The sequence below is a fragment of the Tenebrio molitor genome, chromosome 4 (assembly GCF_963966145.1).
Source record: "Tenebrio molitor chromosome 4, icTenMoli1.1, whole genome shotgun sequence".
NCBI lineage: Eukaryota > Metazoa > Arthropoda > Insecta > Coleoptera > Tenebrionidae > Tenebrio > Tenebrio molitor.
This window is the reverse complement of record NC_091049.1, coordinates 2,891,618-2,913,984: the sequence shown is the minus strand read 5'-3', so window position 1 is coordinate 2,913,984 and position 22,367 is coordinate 2,891,618. Positions and strand designations below refer to the sequence as shown.

At 36.3% G+C, this 22,367-nt stretch overlaps 4 protein-coding genes and 1 long non-coding RNA gene across 7 annotated transcripts; 4 read left to right on the top strand and 1 right to left on the bottom strand.

Annotated features, from left to right (window-relative positions):
• Positions 1-8: 8 nt before the first annotated feature.
• LOC138127699 (probable cytochrome P450 6a20) lies at positions 9-1,943 on the top strand. Its single transcript, XM_069043758.1, has 3 exons — positions 9-1,291; positions 1,342-1,593; positions 1,645-1,943. Exons 1-3 carry the CDS (start codon positions 187-189, stop codon positions 1,806-1,808), a joined length of 1,521 nt encoding a protein of 506 aa, XP_068899859.1. The 5' UTR covers positions 9-186; the 3' UTR covers positions 1,809-1,943.
• A 1,187-nt stretch (positions 1,944-3,130) lies between these two features.
• Positions 3,131-4,846, top strand: LOC138127698 (cytochrome P450 6a2-like). The gene is made up of 3 exons (XM_069043756.1): positions 3,131-4,269; positions 4,318-4,569; positions 4,621-4,846. Exons 1-3 carry the CDS (start codon positions 3,168-3,170, stop codon positions 4,785-4,787), a joined length of 1,521 nt encoding a protein of 506 aa, XP_068899857.1. The 5' UTR covers positions 3,131-3,167; the 3' UTR covers positions 4,788-4,846.
• Positions 4,847-4,966: 120 nt separating this feature from the next.
• On the top strand, positions 4,967-9,572 carry LOC138127695 (cytochrome P450 6a2-like). 3 transcript variants are annotated; one of them, XM_069043753.1, is made up of 7 exons: positions 4,967-6,133; positions 6,180-6,431; positions 6,483-7,757; positions 7,815-7,997; positions 8,142-8,279; positions 8,342-8,813; positions 8,870-9,572. In XM_069043753.1, exons 1-3 carry the CDS (start codon positions 5,020-5,022, stop codon positions 6,647-6,649), a joined length of 1,533 nt encoding a protein of 510 aa, XP_068899854.1. In that variant the 5' UTR covers positions 4,967-5,019; the 3' UTR covers positions 6,650-7,757; positions 7,815-7,997; positions 8,142-8,279; positions 8,342-8,813; positions 8,870-9,572. The 3 variants fall into 3 exon arrangements, with proteins under 3 accessions (XP_068899854.1, XP_068899855.1, XP_068899853.1); XM_069043754.1 differs by having other exon boundaries at positions 6,483-7,997; positions 8,345-8,813; XM_069043752.1 differs by having other exon boundaries at positions 6,483-7,997.
• Positions 7,027-8,164, bottom strand: LOC138128208 (probable cytochrome P450 6a13). The gene is made up of 3 exons (XM_069044396.1): positions 7,762-8,164; positions 7,335-7,694; positions 7,027-7,289 (listed from the first exon to the last, which is right to left on the bottom strand). The coding sequence occupies exons 1-3, from the start codon at positions 8,162-8,164 to the stop codon at positions 7,027-7,029; spliced, it is 1,026 nt and encodes a 341-aa protein (XP_068900497.1).
• Positions 9,573-19,806: 10,234 nt separating the features above from the next.
• LOC138129122 (uncharacterized) lies at positions 19,807-20,330 on the top strand. The gene is made up of 2 exons (XR_011159098.1): positions 19,807-20,179; positions 20,238-20,330. It is a non-coding gene; the product is annotated as an uncharacterized lncRNA (long non-coding RNA).
• The last annotated feature ends 2,037 nt before the right edge of the window (positions 20,331-22,367 follow it).

Sequence of the window (22,367 nt, the reverse complement as noted above, 5' to 3'; positions counted from 1 at the left end):
CTTCATAATTATCAATAAAATGTGCAACATAAAGTGATCATAATAGTTAATGGTACGATAAAATCAATTAAAAAATAACAAAGGGTGACGCGAATAATCTTAAATAACGATGCAATTTACTTCAGTCTGATAAAAGAATCAGCCATTTGAAATTAAGTTCAGTGAAGTATCCGAAAACATCTTGTCATGATTGCTCTTGGTTCCTTACTAAATGTAAATTCAATCGGTGTGGTGGTAGCCTTGCTGGTGGTGACCACCACTTACTGGAAATGGAAGTACCAATACTGGAAGAGACGGAACGTGCCGTACCTGGAGCCTCGCATCCCCTTCGGTAACATGGAGGAGGTGATCAGAGGGAAGCAGTTGCTTGGAATCAGACTCGCCGAGATCTACAAGGAAATGAAGAGCAAAGGATGGAGACACGGAGGGATCTACACTTTCACCAGACCCATCTACATAGTCCTAGACTTGGACTACGTAAGAAACGTGACCACCAAAGACTTCAAGTACTTCATGGACAGGAACGTCTTTGTGAACGAGCGCGAGCCTCTTCAAGCCCACCTTCTTAATCTTTCTGGCACGAGGTGGAAGAACATGAGAGGAAAGCTGACTCCCACGTTTTCATCTGGTAAGGTGAAGGCGATGTTCCAGGTGATGGCAGAGAGTGAGAACGAATTGCAGCAGAAGATGTACCAAGAGTACAAGAAGAACCAACCGATCGACATCAAAGAGATTTTAGCTTGTTTCACCACTAACGTGATTGGGACTTGTGCTTTTGGGCTTGACTGTCAAGCTCTAGAAGATGAAGATTCACCGTTTAGAGTTTTCACACGAAATATTTTCGTTACCACGAGACTGGAAAGCTTCAAACGTTTACTCTCAGTGACTTTTCCTCTAGTCGCAAAATTGATCAATTTGAAATTCAGTCTGAAGGAAAATGTTGATTTCGTCATGAAGATGGTACAAGACACGATTGACTACAGGAAGAAGAATAACTACACCAGAAAGGACTTCATGCAGTTGCTCATCAATCTCAAGGATGCAGATGGTGATGGTCACAATCGAGGGTCTATAAGTATGGACGAACTAGCGTCACAAGTTCTAGTTTTCTTCGCTGCAGGTTACGAAACGTCTTCAACTTTGATGACTTTTGCTTTGTACGAGCTTGCCAGACACGAAGACATCCAAGAGAAGCTCAGAAGAGAGATCAATTCGGTTTTGGAACAACATAACGGACAAATGACTTACGACTCGATCCAAGACATGAAGTACTTGAGTCAAGTCATCGATGGTAAGTCACTCTACTCTTCACGTTACCACAACAAGAACAAATTGTTTTAGAAACGTTAAGAATGCACTCTCCAGCGGCCCAACTCAGTCGGACATGCATCAAGGACTACAAGCTTCCAGACCAAGACGTCATCATCGAGAAAGGTACTACTGTCATAATTCCCGTCATGGGAATCCACTACGACGAAGAGTACTACCCTGAGCCTGAGAAATTCGATCCCGAGCGTTTCACAGATGAGAACAAGAAGTCGAGGCCCAACTATACCTTCATGCCATTCGGAGAAGGACCAAGGAACTGTATTGGTATGACTGAAAACATGTGAAGACACAGCTTTGGGTAATGATGCTTTCTAGGTATGCGCTTTGGTCTGGTGCAGTCCAAAATGGGTGTAGTGTCGTTGCTGAAGGATTACAAACTTACTGTCAACAAGAAAACTATAGAGCCTTTGTATTACAGTCCAGGCCACTTATTCCTATCAGCTGAGGGAGAAATCTGGTTGGATGCTGAAAAAATATGATGTAGTAACAGAATTCTAAGCTAGGATATCACATAAAAATGTAAACCATAAGGAAATTTTGCTTTTATTAAAGTAAAACAAACTGTAGCTCTCAATTGTAATAAAATAAAGAAAACAAAATGAGTTTTACAAAAAAGTCATTTCTAGTCGACAAAGTGATGAGGAATGTGAGGGTGTGAAGGATGTGACGCGGAAAAGATAGCAAAACCTTCAAACGAAAATATCTTGAGTAAGGAAGACAAGAACAGATCTGATCTTGACGAGTTTGAGAGAAATTCATTGTGATTACACTAATTACGAATTGCAACGCGAGTTTGTGATGAGGTGAAGACTGTTCGCTGAAAGCGATTTGTGACAGCGGGAAAAGATTGGGACTAATGCGTTTGTGACTACACTAATTATGAATTGCAACGCGAGTTTGTGATGAGGTAAGATTGTTTGTGACAGCGAGGAAAGATTGGGACTGACGAGTTTGTGGTTACCCTAATTATGAATTGCAACGCGAGTTGGTGATGAGGTAAGATTGTTTGTGACAGCGGGCAAAGATTGGGACTAACGAGTTTGTGACTACACTAATTATGAATTGCAACGCGAGTTTGTGATGAGGTGAAGACTGATCGCTGAAAGCGATTTGTACCAGCGGGGAAAGATTGAGACTAACGAGCTTGTGATTACACTAATTATGAATTGCAACAACGCGAGTTGGTGATGAGGTAAGACTGTTTGTGACAGTGGGGAAAGATTGGGACTAACGAGTTTGTGACTATACAAATTATGAATTGCAACGCGAGTTTGTGATGAGGTGAAGAATGTTCGTTGAAAGCGATTTGTGACAGCGGGGAAAGATTGGGACTAATGAGTTTGTGACTACACTAATTATGAATTGCAATGCGAGTTTGTGATGAGGTAAGATTGGGACTAACGAGTTTGTGACGACACTAATTATGAATTGCAACGCTAGTTTGTGATGAGTTAAGATTGTTTGTGACAGCGGGCAAAGATTGGAACTAACGAGTTGACTCACGCACTGAAAAAAGAGATGACCCTTATGAGAGCTGACTGGCGGATTTGTGATTGCAAGAGAGATAAAAATGAAAGCAACAACTTCTACACCACACTGTATTACGTAAAAAATGTTTTTGCTTTATATTAATATGGTTGGTATTACTAATTTTGATTAAAACGCAGAACACACAGTTCCATCTTTCCTAAACCTGCTTATCTCAAGTATTTATTTGTCAGTTGATTCCTGTTTGCGGTGACAAAAGTAATCTCAGATGACGCTGCAACTTAATTTGTCTCATAAATACATGAGGCGTCTAAAATTTAATTTAGTGAAGTATCAACAAACACCTTGTAATGTTTACTTTGGGTGGAAATTTGGTCAGCGTGGTGGTAGCTCTGCTGGTCGTGACCATCGCCTACTGGAAATGGAAGTACCAATACTGGAAGAGACGGAACGTGCCGTACCTGGAGCCTCGCATCCCTTTCGGCAACATGGAGAAGGTGATCAGAGGGAAGAAGTTCTTCGGAATCGAGTTCAAAAATATATACAAGGAGATGAAGAGTAGAGGATGGGAACATGGAGGGATTTACACTTTCCTCAAGCCGACCTACATACCCCTGGATCTGGATTATGTAAGAAACATCATGACCAAAGACTTCAAATACTTCATGGACCGGGACAACTATGTGAACGAGAAGGACCCTCTCCAAGCCCATCTTCTGAATCTTTCTGGAACGAGGTGGAGGAACATGAGAGCGAAGTTGACTCCGACGTTTACATCTGGTAAGATGAAGGGGATGTTCCAGGTGATGGCGGAGAGTCAGGAAGGATTGGAACAGAAGATGGACGAAGAGTACAAGAAGAATGAACCGATTAATATTAAAGAGATTTTGGCTTGTTTCACCACCAACATCATTGGAACTTGTGCTTTTGGTCTTGATTGTAAAGCTCTGGAAGACGAAAATTCGGCGTTTAGAGTTTTCGGGAGAAATATCTTCAATGTGACAAAACTACAAGTCTTGAAGCGTTTGTTTGCCAGAAATTTTCCCCAAGTGGCTAAACTGTTAAATTTGAGCATCTCCAGAAAACAAAATGTTGATTTCATCATGAACATGGTACAAGACACAATCGAGTACAGAGAGAAGAATAACTTCACAAGAAACGACTTCATGCAGTTGCTCATCAGCATGAAGAACAACAAATCTGTAGATGTTGATGGCCACGAAGGAAAACCTCTAACCATGGACGAACTAGCATCACAAGCTCTTGTATTCTTCGCTGCAGGTTTCGAAACGTCTTCCACCTTGATGACCTTTGCACTGTACGAGCTCGCCAAGCACCAACAAATCCAAGAAACACTCAGAAACGAGATTTCTTCAGTTTTGGAAAAACACAACAACCAGATCTCTTACGACTCGATCCAGGACATGAAATATCTGAGTCAAGTTATCGACGGTACGACACTCTTCTTTTGATTTCCAGATGAAGACCAAATCGTTTCAGAAACCTTGAGACTACATCCTCCAGCAGCAGTAACCAATCGGAGATGCATCGAAGACTACAAGCTTCCAGACCAAGACGTTATCATCGAGAAAGGTACTACTGTCATAATTCCCATCATAGGAATCCACTACGACGAAGAGTACTACCCTGAGCCTGAGAAATTCGATCCTGAGCGCTTCACTGATGAGAACAAGAAAGCAAGACACAATTACGCGTTCATGCCATTCGGAGAAGGACCCAGGAACTGTATTGGTATGATTGAAAACATGTGAAGACACAGATTTGGGCAATGGTACTTTCTAGGTATGCGTTTCGGTCTGTTGCAGTCCAAGATGGGTCTTGTTTCGTTGCTGAAGAACTACAAATTTACTGTCAACAAGAAAACTAGGGAACCGTTGCATTATCAACCGAATCATGTGGTACTCGCTGCTCAAGGAGAAATCTGGTTGGACGCTGCAAAAATAAAATAGTACCTAGTGTGTTTCCGTTTGTAATGTTGAAACGAAGACCAATACAATTCTAGCTCATAGTTGTTTTTATTGTTTGCGAAATTAGGAGCAAAGTACTTTTTTAGTGAAGATTACTCGTCCAAAATATTTGTTTTCTTGTAATCTATTTGACGCAAGTAATCTCATAATCAGGTGATAACGCCAGATATGAAGTATCAAAGATTTGTTTGCTCAGTACAAACATCTCATCATCATGTTTGGTTTGGGTTTCTTGCTGGGTGGCAATTTCATCACCGTGGTTGTAGCTGTGCTGGTCGTGACCATCGCCTTCTGGAAATGGAAGTACCAATACTGGAAGAGACGGAACGTGCCGTACCTGGAGCCGCGCATACCTTTCGGTAACTTGACGGACGTGATCAGAGGGAAGAAGTTCATCGGAATCACGCTCAAGGACATTTACGAGGAGATGAAGACAAGAGGATGGAAGCATGGAGGGATTTACACTTTCACCAAGCCGACCTACATCCCCATGGATCTGGATTATGTGAGAAACATCATGACCAAAGACTTCAAGTACTTCATGGACAGAGATGTTTACGTGAACGAGAACGACCCTCTTCAAGCTCACCTTCTCAATCTGTCTGGAACGAGGTGGAGGAATTTGAGAGCGAAGTTGACTCCGACGTTTACATCTGGTAAGATGAAGGCAATGTTCCAGGTGATGGCGGAGAGTCAAGAGGGCCTGCAGAAGATGATGCATGAAGAGTACAAGAAGAACGAGCCGGTCAACATCAAAGAGATTTTAGCTCGTTTCACTACTAACATCATTGGGTCTTGCGCTTTTGGTCTCGAGTGTCACACACTAGAAGAAGAGGATTCGGAGTTTAGAGTGTTCGGAAGAAATCTCTTCAAAATGACAAGACTGGAAAGTTTCAAACGTTTGTTTGCTGTGACCTTCCCAGAAGTAGCAAAGTTCTTGGATTTGAGCTTCTCCAGAAAAGACGTTGTGGATTTCATCATGAACATGGTGCAAGACACAATTGACCACAGAGAGAAGAATAACTACACCCGAAACGACTTCATGCAGTTGCTCATCAATCTGAAGAACAACAAAGACATAGATGGTGATGGTCACGATGGAAAGTCTTTATCTATGGACGAGCTAGCGTCGCAAGCTCTGGTTTTCTTTGCGGCAGGTTTCGAAACATCCTCAACTCTGATGACTTTCGCGCTCTACGAGCTCGCCAGAAACGAAGACGTCCAAGAGACGCTCCGAAGAGAGATTGATTCGGTTTTGGACAAACACGACAAACAGATGACCTACGACTCGATCCAAGACATGAAGTACCTCAGTCAAGTCATCGACGGTAAGATTAGTACTTTGTCTGCTGTGGAGTACCAAATATGTTTCAGAAACCTTCAGACTGCATCCTCCGGCAGCCTTCACTGACCGGAAGTGCGTCGAAGACTACAAGATTCCTGACCAGGATGTCGTCATCGAAAAGGGAACACAAGTCTTCATTCCTATCATGGGAATCCACTACGACGAAGAATATTATCCTGAGCCTCGAAGATTCGATCCTGAGCGCTTCACCGATGAGAACAAGAAGTCGAGACATAATTATGCTTTCATGCCATTCGGTGAAGGACCAAGGAACTGTATTGGTATGATTAGGATGTTGTGAAGAGTTAGATTTTTCAAATGGTTGTTTCTAGGTATGCGTTTTGGTCTGTTGCAGTCCAAAATGGGTCTAGTGTCGTTGCTGAAGAATTACAAATTTACTGTCAACAAGAAAACTATGGAGCCGTTGCAGTACCAGCCTCGCAATTTTGTTCTAGCTGCTCAAGGAGAAATCTGGCTGAACGCTGAAAAAATTAATTAGCACTGTTACTGTCCAGTGATTGCATTGATTTCTTTGTTTATTACATATATATTGTCCAGTAAATTGTTTAATGTTCCTAAATTCACTCCCAAATTTTTTGCTTGGAATTTGTCATTAATTAGAGCTCCATCACTACAAAACAAATTGGTACTTCATTTCTCTTTAACTAAGATTAATATTTTTTCTACATCCAACCAAATGTCCCCTTTGACTGCCAGAATAAAAGTATTTGGCAACAATTCCAAAGGCTCTTTAGTCTTCTCATTGACTGTAACTTTGTAATTTTTCAAAAACACAGTTAGGGCAACTTTTGACAGCATCAGACCAAAACGTAATCGTGGAAACATTATTTGTATATTTTTAGACATCACAAAATCTTATATCCCACCAATGCAGTTCCTGGGACCTTCACCGAAAGGCAAATAAGAATACTGAGGTCTGGACCTCTTGTTGGCTTGGTTGAAACGCTGGGGATCGAATTTTTTAGGATTAGGGTAGTACTCCGGATCGTGATGGATTCCCATGACTGGCACCACAACTCCCATATCCTTCTCGATTGTTACGTCGCTATCTGGAATCTTGTAGTCGGTGGTACACTTCCTGAGAAGGTACGCTTTGGGAGGGTACTTTCTTAAAGATTCTGAAACAAGAAACTACTCCTTGCGCACAAGATACCAAAACTCACCGGCGACCACTTGGTCCATGTACGTCAAGTCTTTGATGGCCTCGTAAGTGAGGCGGTCTTCGTGGTGACTCAAAACTGTGCAAATTTCTTCGCGGAGTCTCTCTTGGATGTCTTGGTTTTTGGCAAGTTCGTACAAAGTGAAGGTTTGGGTAGTGGCGGAAGTGTCGAAGCCTGCCAAAAAGAAGACGAAGCATTGCGCGGCGATCTCTTCAACGGTCAAAGCATCTCCGCTGTTCTTCAAATAGATCAACAACTGGATGAAGTCTGGACGACTGTAGTTGTTTAGTTCTCTGTACTTCACGGTATCTTTGACCACTCCCATGAAGAACTCTGACACGTCCTTGGGGATCGCGCACACGCCTAGACTCTTCGCCACATTGGGGGAAAATAGTACAGAAGATTCTTTTGACAATTGTGAAAGAAGTACTGGTAAACATTTTTTTGCCAAAGAATCTGAAAGGCGAATTTTCGTAATTGAAGATGTCCAAATCTAAACCAAAGACACAAGAACCGATGACGTCCATGGTGAAAGAACTCATGGTGTCTTTGATGTTGGTGGGTTGGTCCTTCACGCGGTCTGCTTCCAAACTGGACAAGAGATGAGGCAAGCACTCGACTAAAGTCTGGAACATCTGCTTCATCCGACTGGAGCTAAAAATCGGAGTAAGTTTTGCTCTCATCCTCTTCCACTTGTTGGTTCCACTCATCAAGAAAATGTGGTTACTGATCGGGTCATCTTTCTCGTTGTGGAAGAACCCACGATCAGTAAAACAGTGAAAATCTTTAGTTAGGATGTTTTTGATGTAGTTCAGATCCACAAGGACGTACATTGGTGACATGAAGAAATAACCTCCGCCATGTTTCCAACCATTGCGCTGTAGATTCGTGCCATCGCCGCTCCAAGACATTCTTTAGTGCTTGGGGGATTAAGGAGGTTGCCGAAAGGTATCTGCGGTTGCAGGAACGGCAACTTCTTCTTTCGCCAATATTGATACTTCCACTTGTAGTAGCCAAAAATTACCACCACAAGGAGTAGTGCAGCAAGTGAGAACGCACCCATTTCGACTAGGTTCAAAACAAAACTGTTGCCGATTTTTTTATCAATCATCATTATAATATATGGGCGTATTGGTATTGTATTGGTATTGGTATTGTCTTTATCTGTTTTTATAATTTTACAACTTCTCAAATATTTTAAAAGTAATTGCTAAAATGGTGTTCACACTTGAACAAAATAAGCTCCTTATGATGTCTTATTACCGCAACGGGCAAGGGTGTTAAAAGAGAGTCAGGGAATGGACATACAGCATTCAAGCTTGCAAAGAAGAATTTTTAGCCAAGTACCTGGACCAAAATGTTTTAGAAAAGTCCGACACAGCTCACATACGTCGAATTATTTGAATTGTTAATCATTTTGTTACTACCGGTAGTGTTGGAGCTAGATAATTTCCGGTGGTGTTACAAAGGTATTGTCTTTAGGTATCTGCTTTTATATTGAAAAACAGAATAATTTTATAACCTCACAAATATTTTAGAAGTAATTGCTAAAATAGTCTTCACACTTGAACAAAATAAGTTTCTTATTATGTCTTATTACTGCAATTGTGTTAAAAGAGATGAGGAATGGACATACAGCGTTCAAGCTTGCAAAGAAGAATTTTTAGCTAAGTACCTGCACCAAAATGTTTTAGAAAAGTGCCTCACAGCTCACATACAACGAATTTTTAATCGTTTTGTTACTACCGGTAGTGTTGAAAAGGGGAAATCGTCAGGTCGTCCCAAGGTGATGGAAAATGTAGTTGAAAATATACGAGATCATTTAGAAGCACATCCGAGAACTTACCTACTAGACTGGCTCATCAAATTGCAGTACTTACATGCTATAAAGTTGTTAGAGGAGAACATGCATTTACATCCATACAACTGTACAATAGCTGCTCCTTAATGATCTTGAAAGCTGCATAAATTATTGTAATTGGTTTCAGAATAATCTGTTCACCTGACTTTTCTGTGTTCAGCTATGTGAAAAGTGAAGTGTATAAATGAGAAATTAATAATTTAAACGAGTTAATGGAAGAAATTACCGTCTGTTGTAACATCAAGAGATTGAGAAAATATTCAAAGCAAAATGGAGGACACTTCGAACCATTCCTTTAATTTATATTGTTACTTTTTTAACTGAATCACTGATGTTATTCACCTTCTTAAGTGTTTAATAAATACATAATTTGTTGAGAGTGTTGAGACTTATCAATAATGCATTTCATTAATTTATTTTTTTTAAATTTTTTTGCAAGCATTAATTTTGTCAAGCTACGCAATAGGCAACCAGTAAAACCAGTTTGTTCTGGGGTTGCACATCGGAGATCAGGCTAATATTATTCGATTTCTGGTGAAAGAGTCGGCACACAATCAAAGCCTACTTGGATGCCACAATCATTTATAGACACTCTGTACAATAGTCCATGAGATCTAAGAACATAAAACGAGGTGTGAAGTTGTACCAAGCGCTGTTATTTTGTACTTCGCCCAGTCTTCAATCTCCGGGATTATCACCAAAAGACTCACTTCTACTCTTAATGATATAATCTTCTATTTTTGACCGTTTTTTAGAAGTATCCTCTCATTTTGGAATCGATTTATTCAGTTGTTAGGTTCTGGTTTTTGGGTTTAATAGAAAAAATCAAACTTTTTTTTTTTGTCACGAAATATTGCGATTGGGAGATTTTGTCTCAGTTTTTATGCGATTACACCGGAGGTGTTAAACTCCAAGGGTCGTTTATGGTGATTTTGGGGTACTTTTTTAAAATGGATAGATTTTAACAGGTTTTGAATGTTTTTTGATGGTTTCAGATTGGTCCAAAAATGAAATGATATTTTAGGATGTCTACAAAATCAGGTATTTTAATACGATTTTAGCCCCTTTGTCAGTAATTTTTAATCATTTTGTAATTACTCAAATTACATATTGGTCTAGAAATACTAATTTATTTTGGATCCTACAAGAAAGATGTATTAATAACTATTGATATATTGACATTTATCCATCATAAAAGTGAAAATCAGGTATAATTTGAATACTTTTCATCTCATGTCAAATTTTAATTATACAGGGTGTAATAGAAATACACGGAATAATTTTAACCACGGGCTACTGACTTCATGTAGAACTTGGAAAAAATATTTAAAAAATTCTATGTCAAAAAATAAATTAACATTTAAAATACACCCTTGTATATCATGTTTTATAAAACGTACAGCAATGCGGTTTCCTTGTTTTACAGCATATTTCCTAGAGGTTACGTCGCATTGGCGTACATTTTATAAAATACAAAGGTGTATTTTAAAAATGTGCCGAAATTTTACCTACCAAGTTGTGGGACAACGTAGAAGACTAAAAGCAACTATAAAAAATTGTACCTCAAAAATTAAATGTCAGTTTATTTTTTGACATAGATTTTTTTAAATATTTTTTTCGAATTCTACATGAAGCCAGTACCTCGTGGTTAAAAATATTCCGTGTATTTCGATTATACCCTGTATGTTCAGTGATTTTTAACGATTTTTTATGTGCCCAATTCGCCTGGTCCAGAAGTAAAAACCCAATTTGGGGTATCTAAAAACAAGAGGTTTTGTAAGGATTTTTGAGTGCTTTCGGGGTAATTTTGTTTCATTTTGGGTGATTTTAAACTATTTTTCCATGTGCCAAGCACCCTGGTCCAAAAGTAGAAAGTCATTTTGGGGTGTATAAAAACAAGGGATTTTGTAAGGTTTTTAGGGTGCTTTTGAGGTAATTTGGCTTGATTTTTTGGGTGACTTCCAACGATATTGTGTCCAATTTTCAAGCAGAATCTGCTTGAACACCAAAAAATATAAATTTTTAGATATAATTTTATTTAATAAAACAGTCGGTCGCGACATTTGATAAAACCTCTGCAACAGTTCAATAGGGTTTAAATCGGAGTTGTGTAGTGACCAAATCCTTATCAATATCAATTACTCTTCGAGAAGAGTTAAGAACGAATGTTTTATGAAAGCGTCGATTTAATTATTGTAAATATTTTGTTAGAGACAATCAAAATGTTATTGTTCCGACAGAATAGTTATTTACGAACCAAGTGCGGGAAGACGATGTTCCCGCATGAGCGCATTTTTTAAAGCACGAGCGACGAAGGAGCGAGTGCCTTTAATTAATGCGCGAATGAACGGAAGATGTCTTCACGCAAGTGGTTCGTACAATATTTTTTGCACGAAAATTAAATAAAATTTTTTTGTTTTAATACATTAAACATAAATGAACATAAAACCAAGTAGGCAGTGATCTTTGGTTATTGGAAACAATTGCTTCACTTGATATTTCAATTTTTGCAATAATTTGTGAATTTTGTAGGAACAATTTTCAACGATTATAAATTTTTCCGTCATTTTTTAATGGAGGAAAACGCAGGGAAGTTGTATTTTATGAACTAAATTTTATTATTATCAAGACAGATTTTTTTTTGAATGCCTCAAAGGGCCAGTGTTTTTTGCAATTTTTACATTCGAGTCGACCGGGAAGCACTCGTTTCGGAGCGAGCGTTGGATGTTGGAAGCGTTGCTTTCAAGGCTATGAGTACAAAAAGAATTTTGAATTTTCTACAGTTTTCTTGTCGACAGAAAATTTGTAATTCTACAACAGAGACGAAAGGATAAAACAAAATGGCAACAAAACCTATACATGATCTGCGAAAAAGGTAATACGCCGACGCCGACTCGATTTATTTTTTAATTGATCGCACCGTATAATTATGATAGATTTCAAAATTATGATACAAATAACTGTGGACATCTATGTTTAAAATTTTTATATACTCATGCAATATAAATAATATAATCATTTGAAGTTAAAGTGGCGAGAAAAACTGTTCTTCGTATTAACAGGTCGTTCATCTATTTTATCGTCTGATTTTAATGCGAGTAATGAAAAGTGCACTTTGGGTTTAACGAACTTTGAAGTTTATAATCCAATACCTAATATTCAAGATGGATGTAATAAATTTTATTTTGGATATAAAGAGTTGAAAATACCAACAGGACGTTATCAACTACAAGATATAAATAAATATTTACAAAATGCTACAGGGAAATTGTTTCCAAAAAGTTTCCTGGACATTAAGGCAAATAATAATACTTTACATTGTCACATTAAAGCAACAGAAGATGTAGATATCCTTTAATTATTGTCGATTGCTCAAAACAAAAATTAGGTTTTCAAACGCAAGCAGTAACAGTACGAGTAGAATTTGATACTGGTACTCCAATGCCTGCCAACACTATGACACATGCTTTGTTGATTAATGACCGAATTTTTACATATAATCCGGCAACAAAAGCAGTAAGACAGACGTAAAACCAAAATACTTGTGTAGGTTAAGCGAATAATGTACAAATGAAATAAATAATTCGAAAGAAGAATCTGCAGAGCAGTCTTATCAAGATGCTTGAAGAAGAACGTTGAGTGACTTGTCCTAAGAATGAAGGACACCGTTTAAAACTGAAACATTTGAAAAGACATTTATGGCGGTGTAGAGGAGAGGAAACTTATCAAAATTTATCATATAATCATCATGATTATAATGAATTTTGTGATTCATTACATTCCTCAAATGATCATTTACCACAACAGTCAACACCACAACCACCACTCCAACAATCATCAACACCGCAACAATCATCAGAGCTGTCACATTCGGGAAATGGGACCCTAACGGGATCAAGCAGAAGAATTTTTTTAAAAATATAATATCAATGTAGTAAAACAATGTATGTAATGATTAATTTTTTCTTATGTATAGAATAAAGAAATAAAACTATTATAAAAAATTAAGAATGTTTCATTTAAACATAATTAATAATAAAATTTAATGTTGTAAAGAGTAGAAAAGAGAGAGGAGGAAATTATAAGAATATAAAGACATAAAGCTGGATAATTTAAAAACATTTGTTACCAAACCAATATTCAGTGTAGTGCGTTCATCTAAATTTGACTCAAGTTGCAAAAAACCAATTTGGATTTGCAACAGCAATTTTATGGCATTAGTCGTTTGAAATTACTTTAAAACTGTACTTATATGGAAAATATTTAATCCAAACTATGATTTTCTGGTACCTTTGTGCCTTTATTTGGTTCAAAAATATTGAAAAAATGCTGTTGCAAATGACAAGTGGTTTTTTGCAACTTGAGTCGACTATAGACTACGACTTGTGATAGAGTGCGAAAAAAGTTGTATTATGGATCAAAGAAATATGGTATAGCTATTAACACAACAAGAGTTTTATAGACGATTTAAAAATCGAGATCGTAGTTTAAATCAGAGCGACCGCAGGGAGCGAGGATTTAATAGATCGAGATTTTTAAACTATAAAACACGCGTTGTCTTCAAGATTTTTTCTAACACTAACATCTTATTAGAAATAATTTAATAAATTCAAAAATTATTCGAGGCGCGTCACAATACACAAAATGCAGAGGTTGCCGTGGGTACTATGGTAATAATATCAACAAATTTGGAAAAAAACAATTTTCGTCGTTGAAATGTGCCAAAACGTTCCAGAAGAAATAAGAAAAAAGGGGCAATTTGTTACCAATGAAGTCTAAAAGTGCATACGAAAAGGTGTACGTTTCGTTTCAAGGCCGGAACAATAAAAAAAGCATCACGGAGGTAACGGAAGATGTCATTTTGGCTTTTCTTGATATGGGGTAAGCGTGTAGAACTTCATTAAAAGTTAATTCACACTACGGCAAGAATCATTTGAAGAAAATGTAAAGATTGCCAGTTTTCGATGGCCGGGCACGTGCATTGGATGAAACAGCAGAAGTTAAAGAAGAAGATGTTAGGAACAAGAGCACGAAGCTAATGTGGCAGTTCCAATTCAATAATTGTACTTTTCAATTTTGTGATAATTACTGTAAAAATGATGAATAAAATGTTACTTGAATGATGTGTGTGAGCGTATTTTATGACTCTATAACTATAAGATACGTTGCTATTGACGACGTGTCTTATAGAGAGAAGCGTATTTTATGGGAAACATAAGGTGTGAGCTCAAATGCACCATGGAAACAGTATAAGATATTAGTGTTAGAAAAATAGATAAAGTCCATTTTTTAATTATAGTCCGGTGTATCAATTAAAAAGGGGTATTAATATAATGTGCACCAAATTAAATTATACACCCCTAGCGCTGTCCTCCAAAAAATTAAATTAACATCAAAAATTCTTAGTGGACACCAAATAATGATATTTTGGAAAATGAGAACAGCGTCACCAAAATAGCAATGTTTCGTACTGTTTTACTGTTGCTTGTTCACCGATTTTACTAAATGTTCACCAAATGTGGAACGCTCACGTTACGCGCCTTTACTGCAAATATAAATATTCACGCTATCCATTTATATTAAGCACTTGCTCAAAAAAACTACTTTTTCGAAAACTGATAAAAAATGTTGACATTTTATGACCTAAATCGGTTGTCAAGGGGACTGTTTTTTGTTCACTGGATTTATAGTCCGGACAAAATAAATGTGAATCCTGACTTTATTAAGTCAAATTATTTAATAACATGATAATAAAGATTTATGGTAGGTCGTTCTCGAAAAGGGACAGGTATATAAATACAGCGAGTTTTCGAAATTCTACTTGCAACTTTGTGGTGGATAACCATCTGTTTCCCATCATAAATCTTTGTTATTATTTTCTTTACATTTTGATTTGAACATGTTAAATAATTTGACTTAATAAAGTCAGGATTCACATTTATTTTGTCCGGACTATACAATCTAGAACAAAAAAGACTTTTACGTTCAGCAATTTTTGATTAAAGAAAAGGTCACTATTTCGCAATTTCTTAGCTTTATATTCCAAATAGGCCAGTATCACTCTTTCAGACACTCTTTAATTTCTTAGAGCCACACCAATTCATGAAATCCTTCTAAGCAGATTCATATTGTCTAGAAGGCTTTTCTGGGATAAGACTAGAAACTGTATTTCGTGCCGTTTCTAATACATCCAAAGGCAGATCATCTTCATCAATTTCGAAACTTATTTTTGTTTTTTCTTCTTTCTTTTATTAAACACCAGTAATTCTCCCAAAATTGCAACCAAACCTTACAAAATTAGAAGTTACATCGTTTGTTTGACGGTTGCTATCATTATTAGTTGGTCAGAGCATTCCAAATTTAAAACATCAAGATAATTGTAGACAAAAAAATTTTTGACTTTCCGCTAATGTGGAGCTGTGCAGTTTTCGAAAAAACGTTGGCTGATACTCGATTGCGAAATTCTTTTGCATTCTATGCCCTTATTGAGAGGAGACCTAATAAAACATAGATTTTTCTTACAATTGATATACAATATAAAATTCGGGCGACCCCTTTGTACAAAGATACTGAAGGTGTCGAGTTTGCATCAAATTTTCTTCAAATAGAAATTAGGAATGTTTGCCGTTTATTTTATTTATGGTGAGAAAATAATGATGCAAAAAATTGTCTTAGAAAAGTAACGTTATCGCGGAGTAAAAAAATATTTAATTTTTGCAATTTTTGTTCAAAAAGAGACGACTGGATTATTGTTTTGTCACCTTGGATACGGAAAATTCGAACTGGTATCAACCTAGGGATATTTTTGTACATATCTTAGCAACGCTTTGATCTGAAAATTATAAGGTAAGCAATGCGGTTGCTGTATTGAACAAAGTTAAAAGGGTTATACAGGATGTCTCAGCTAAGACTTATTTTAGACGGTAAAGAATAAAATCCCATTAATGCAATCACCCAAGTCGTAAAAACGTAATTTTTACATGCCTTTTTAAAATGTTGAATCACTTAAGATTTACATCAAAAAATTGATCGTCAATAAAAAATGCTATAGGGAGAAACTCGTCCTCGAAAGACGTCTGGTTTGCAAGAAAAAAGAGAAAACTGTGTTAAATGTGGCTGCAGATGCAAAAGCGTAGACGCGTTTGAAACAAACGCGCACTATCGCGGAATTTTGGTAAGCCCTTTTCGCACAAACGCAGGTGACATATTTGACGTTTATTTTGCGAACCTTACTGGATGCTTTAATTCTTCCATAAAGGACTAAAACACGATCGGGATATTTTAGCAAGGTACTATTGGGGACACGGAAAACTGGGCAGATGTGTCATTCAGTTGTCAAAATTTCTAAACCATACCTTAGCTACTCATAACCAAGCTTAAGTTAATTTGACATTTTTTTTGAAAATATCAATCATAATGACAGTAAAGGTGCATTTATATTGACACTTTTTGAAATGACAATAACAGACTGCCCAGGATTCCATGTCCCTCATTGTTAATTTAGTTCACGCACGCTTCCTGTGTCTTCAAATTAATTGACGACTCTCTTAACCTTACATTTTGTAAAGGCTACATTTGGATAAGTGTTCCACGAGAAAACGAACTGTGTCATTGAAGTTCTTACGACACTCTTCCTAGGCAAAAATTGTTTCCTTTTTCAACAATATTGAAATTTCTGCTATTGTAGTCTATTTTTAGAGTATTTTCAATAAATTTACACAATTTGACGTTTCTAATAAAGCGCGCCCAATTTTGACAGATTTTAAAGGGTGTACAAAATGTTTCTTGGCAATCTTTCATCAATTGTTTCAAAAGGTAACTGCTCAAATACCGTCAAATTTTATATTAAATTTTTAACGACAAAATCTAATCTTTTCGTTGAATCAGACAAGTGATTTACTTAATTGTTTGTGTAGACCCCTATTTTTTAATGTTTAACAATCTAATAATAATCGCGACTAATTTTCAATAAAGGAAGCATGTGTTAAAATTACATTTTTTAACTTGAGGTTATTGTATTATTACTAGTTGAACATTCGCCGTCTAAAATATCTGTATTTTAAATTTCATAAAAATCCGTTGGCAAATAACCAAGATATTAAGCTCGAAAGTCTTAGCTGAGACACTCTGTATCATCTTAAGAATTATTCAAAACTTTTTTCAAGTTCTTACTTGCTTCACGGCATACTCTCTGCAACGCTTTGGAGTCGGAATGCTTTAATTATGAGACACTCTGTATGAGAGGGTAATAAGAAGTCTAAATCTGGGAATCCATTTGAAATTGAATATAGTATAAATATAAAATATAGTAAAAAAAAAGAGTTTTTTTTACTGCATAAATATAAGACACTAACAAAAATTAAAATTATCTGGTTATCATTTCAGAATTAAATATGGAATACAATTTGGTGAACATATAGTATTTTTAGGCAACAAAAGTTATTTTTAGTAGCAAATAATATAAGAAACTAGCAGGATGTCAATATCTGGTTATCGCTCTAGGATTATGTACCTATGGTTTTAATTTTGGTGACCATTTAGTATTTTTGGGAAACGGAAGTATTTTTTTGTATGAATAAATTTGGTAAATTTGGTAAACAGTTAAATACCACCCATTAAAAAGCAGAACAACTGTCATATTGCTATCTTGATTCAACATAATGTAAACAAACTATTGAATTCTTGTACGTATTGTATTAAGCGTGTCCCACTATGCATCTCGCTTTAGCATGTGTGATTCGAGCAAGACACGAGTTGTACGTTTATTACATTAGCGACGTCAAATTTTTAGGTTACGTTTTAACCACATTATTTGGGATAATTTTGTTTAATTTTGCTTGAAACGAAAAGCATGTGAACAGATTCATTTACAGAATTTGTAAATTGCAAAAATAATATTGGAATTGCGCGGAAACTTGCAAGACTGGAAGTTAACAGGTAAGGGGGTAAACTAATTCATGGCGTTGCCGAAACAAAATCTAGGAAGAAAGAAAGATAGTCTAAACGTGGTTGTTTAGTGCTGTTTTCAACAATTTTTAATATATCTGACCTATTAGTTGATATGTAAAAAGTTATCAAAAGAGTTCTGAGGGGAACGGTTTTTTGAAAGACAAAATTAAAACGGAGGAATGAATTTACAGAAAAACCAAGAAAGCACGAAAGAACACAACTCAAAATTTTAAAAATTGAAATTTGTAATGATATCTCTCTCATGTTGCCTAAATAAATTTTCAAATATTGGTAGAACCATGCACTGCTGTCAAATGTCGAAAGCAGACGCAGGTCATGTCGACTTCTTGATTCGGACTAAGCTCATCGGACTATAATAAAAAAATGGATTATATTCAAGGATTTAAAATTACCAATCCTAATAAATTTATACCGAAAGAATTGGCAATTTAAAAAAAATTATAAAATGGCTCATTACGTTTTTGCTCCTCCATTCCCATCTACATTACTACCAGATGATGTTCAATATCAAATAAAGTGGTTATCAAAAAATCATCATTGTATAAAATGGGATACTGGATTATTTGTACCGCATTGGAAATTTCAACAAATCTTAAAGAAAGTAATAAGCGATGGTGATTCAGTTCATGTCAAGGGTAAAGAAAAAGCAAAATTTATCGAAAAGTGTATTAAGATGCCGGTAATAGAATTACCAGAAACTCCTCGATTAGAATCATCAGAACCAATGTGTTTATTTCATATAAGCGAGAATTGTTACTACAGCATGCAAATTGTTACAATGTTATATAATAAATTGAAACAATAATATAAAAAATGTTTGTTATTTTCATTTTTCAATTATTCAATTATCACCAGTACGGGCGTAGTTGCAATAATATAACGATGATTATGCAACCAACACAACAACTGACCGTTCGACTTCGTTGACCTATATTTGATTATCCCCACCACATTCATTCCGCATTGCAAGGTAAAATTTTTTTTATTATTTTAAAAAAAATATATAAAAAATGTTTTTTTTTTTTGAAAAAAAAAGTTGTTTTTTGCTCTATATTATTTTTTTTAAATAATAAAAAAATTTACCTTGACTTGAATGATTGTGGTGGGGAAAATGAAATATATGTGAACAAACTCGAGTGACGGTCAGTTGTTGGTGTAATCTTGGTTGCAGCTGTTAAAATGTATTTTCAACAAGAATATGACGATATTGACGGTGGTGATGTTGTGCAGTGTCCCTACGATAAGTTCCACCGTTGTTTAAGTCATAGAATGACGAAACATATGTGGAAATGCCATCGAAGGGAGTACGAAAGGGATCGGAATATTCGATATTTCGAATTGAAGCATAAAATCGAGCAACAACGATCCCAACAACTTCGTCCGGTGCAGCAACTCCCCCAACAACCGCAGCAACTACCACAACAACCGCAGCAACTCCCACAACAATCGCAGCAACCCCAGCAAATTCAGGAGCAAGGGTTACAACCCCCTCATCCAAGAACAACAACAACAGCAGCAGCAGCAAGAAGAAGAATTTCAGCAGGTAATACAACAACTGCAGCAGTTGCAACTCCAAGAAGAGGAGGAATCTTGGGATAATTTAAATTATCTACATAACATACCACCCTGCAAATGTAGATTTATAATAGCTATTTACGTTACAAGACCGGTAGTAACGTTTTTATGGACGAGCTAGTGAATTACAGGTCGAGCCCGATAGGGCGAGACTTGTAAACTAGCGAGGCCATAATGCGTCTACCGGTCGTGTGACGTACAAGATTTTTTAGTATACTGAGACAATTATTTAAAAGAAAATAAATTTAAATAAAAAAATTTGGCTTTGAAAAAGATTGCTATGCCTTGTTACTATGATAACAAACGATTCATCAAAATTCAGTCTGTCAAAGTTTTTCATGTGATTTCTTTCATTTGCGCTAACTTCCTTTAATAAAATAAATTCTCACAACCGAACCGAAGCAGAAGTCAAGTTTTCTTCCCAGACCACCTTTTGGAGAAGGTAGATAGTGCGCGATCAAACTTATTGCTCCAAAAATCATCGGGAAGATATTTCACAGAGTACAAGTTGTTCTACAATTGGAGAATACGAAATAAAGTTGTTTGGATTGATCAAAGGGTAATGCTTGGCTTTAGAAAACCATCTCAATGATGTAAGTAATTGTACATTTAATTTTTATATAAATAAAAACCAATAAATCTGACAAATTATTTGACATTTGCTACCGGCCGCGGTGGAAAGTAAATCGGACTAGACCATAAACATGTGTCTACCGGACTCGTCGTCAAGCAGGTAGACACCTACTACCAGCACAGTATACTAAAAATAAATTATTATAATTATATGTTTTAATTTTTTTTAATTAACCCGACAATGCATAGGTGAATTTATTTCCGGCGAATACACGTGGCTGGTTAATTTGATCGTAGTGTTCAAACGCATAGTTAAAAGTAAAAAACAATTATTACTTCATGTGTTTTAATCATGTTCATTAATGAACACTAACACATTTTAGAATAACATAGTAATGTATCATAAAAAAATGTACAAACAAACAAGGTAAGTATGCTGAAATAATGAAATTATAAAAAATTATAAAAGCGCTAGAGAGTTAGAAAATAATATACCATGATATATTTAAAATTTCAGAAATGTAATTTCAGATCAGTAACCAATAGACTTTTCGACTGATTTTCTCAAGATTCACGAAAAAGTTACAAGTTAAAAAAAAACGTAACCACAAAAAATCTAAATACATATCTCGGAAATGCTTGATGTGAGAAAATGTTTAAAGTACAGGGTTATTCTAAAAATGATTGTAGTCGAAGTAGGCGTGAAAACTGAATGTAATGGTTGCCGCTCCACATAAAAAAATTATGAAAATGATGTGTTAAATTGGATGCAAAACAATTCAATATTTTTAAAATTGATTGTAGAACAACTCAATATTTCTGGATTCCATCGTTAATTTAACAAAAATAAATAAAATCCTCATCACCGCACTTTTCACCTAAAAAATGACAGTGACAGCGACACAACTGACAGTTCACATGAAAGCGGCAAAAACGTAATAACATAGACATGGCCTACTTCGACTACAATCATTTAGAATAACCCTGTATGATTAAACATGTAAAACAAAACAAAAAATCTAAATTCATATCTCGGAAATGCTTGATGTAAGAAAATGTTTAAAGTATGGGGAAACATGTAAAACAAAACTTTACTCAACCTGACCCGACCTGACCTGGCCTTGACCTTTGACCTTTGACCTGGCCTTGACCTCCTCCCCACTCCACCCCCCACCCAAAATGACCCAATTCCCTTAAAAATCATGAGCATTCGTGGGGAGCTTCATTCGTGTGGTGTGCTTCTTCGAGTTAGTGAAATGAAACGTGCGTTTGCTGATTTCTGTGGGTGCAGTGGTGACCAGGAGTGTAATAGTTGAATGATTCTCCACTTTTAAGAAGTCTTTTACGCCTATTTGTCCATTCTTACAAACCCATTAAGAAACCGCCAATTGAAACAATTGTTATTGAACACACTCAACCGGAAATTATTGAAATTCCGGATACACAGCCCCCTACCATTATAATTCCCGATTCACAACCCCCTACCATTATAATTCCTGATACGCAGCCCCAAATAATTGAAATTCCTGATACGCAGCCCCAAATAATTGAAATTCTGGATACGCAGCCGATAAAAACTATCAAAATTCCGGATACACAACAAATTTTAGATTCGGTGTTAGAAAACGATTTTGGAATGGATAATGAATTTGGGGATACATCCCTAAAAGCTTTACTCAATTTTTTCGATAATAAAAGTGGAGAAAGTGAGAATGTTGATGTAGATGTGAATGATCATCTCGATCATTATTCCGAAGTTGTCATCAATGATCTTTACAATCAATGTCAACTCGATTGTAATGATCAGGGTGTTCACGATAATGATTATGGCGATTTGATCCCTACTTTCGATGAAAATCTTTTAAATTCTCACCAATTAATCGACAGACACCAGATGCGTGACAATAACTACGATTGTCAACGTTTGGTGGATGTGGAAAATAAGAGAAGCCAGATGCGTGATAACGACCAAGGTTATCAACGTTTGGTGGAGGTTGGTGAAGATTTGGATTTTCAAATTCACCAGCATCAATCATCGATAACATATTAGAGATTCA

Coding starts and splice junctions, on each gene's coding strand:
- LOC138128208 (XM_069044396.1), bottom strand. CDS start 8,164: ATGTACGTCCTTGTGGATCTGAACTACATCAAAAACATCCTAACTAAA. Junction 7,695..7,761: donor TGGCAAAAAAATGTTTACCA/GTACTTCTTTCA, acceptor CGAAGAGTCTAG/GCGTGTGCGCGATCCCCAAG. Junction 7,290..7,334: donor CATGGACCAAGTGGTCGCCG/GTGAGTTTTGGT, acceptor TTCTTGTTTCAG/AATCTTTAAGAAAGTACCCT.
- LOC138127698 (XM_069043756.1), top strand. CDS start 3,168: ATGTTTACTTTGGGTGGAAATTTGGTCAGCGTGGTGGTAGCTCTGCTG. Junction 4,270..4,317: donor TCTGAGTCAAGTTATCGACG/GTACGACACTCT, acceptor AAATCGTTTCAG/AAACCTTGAGACTACATCCT. Junction 4,570..4,620: donor AGGACCCAGGAACTGTATTG/GTATGATTGAAA, acceptor GGTACTTTCTAG/GTATGCGTTTCGGTCTGTTG.
- LOC138127695 (XM_069043753.1), top strand. CDS start 5,020: ATGTTTGGTTTGGGTTTCTTGCTGGGTGGCAATTTCATCACCGTGGTT. Junction 6,134..6,179: donor CCTCAGTCAAGTCATCGACG/GTAAGATTAGTA, acceptor AATATGTTTCAG/AAACCTTCAGACTGCATCCT. Junction 6,432..6,482: donor AGGACCAAGGAACTGTATTG/GTATGATTAGGA, acceptor GGTTGTTTCTAG/GTATGCGTTTTGGTCTGTTG.
- LOC138127699 (XM_069043758.1), top strand. CDS start 187: ATGATTGCTCTTGGTTCCTTACTAAATGTAAATTCAATCGGTGTGGTG. Junction 1,292..1,341: donor CTTGAGTCAAGTCATCGATG/GTAAGTCACTCT, acceptor AAATTGTTTTAG/AAACGTTAAGAATGCACTCT. Junction 1,594..1,644: donor AGGACCAAGGAACTGTATTG/GTATGACTGAAA, acceptor GATGCTTTCTAG/GTATGCGCTTTGGTCTGGTG.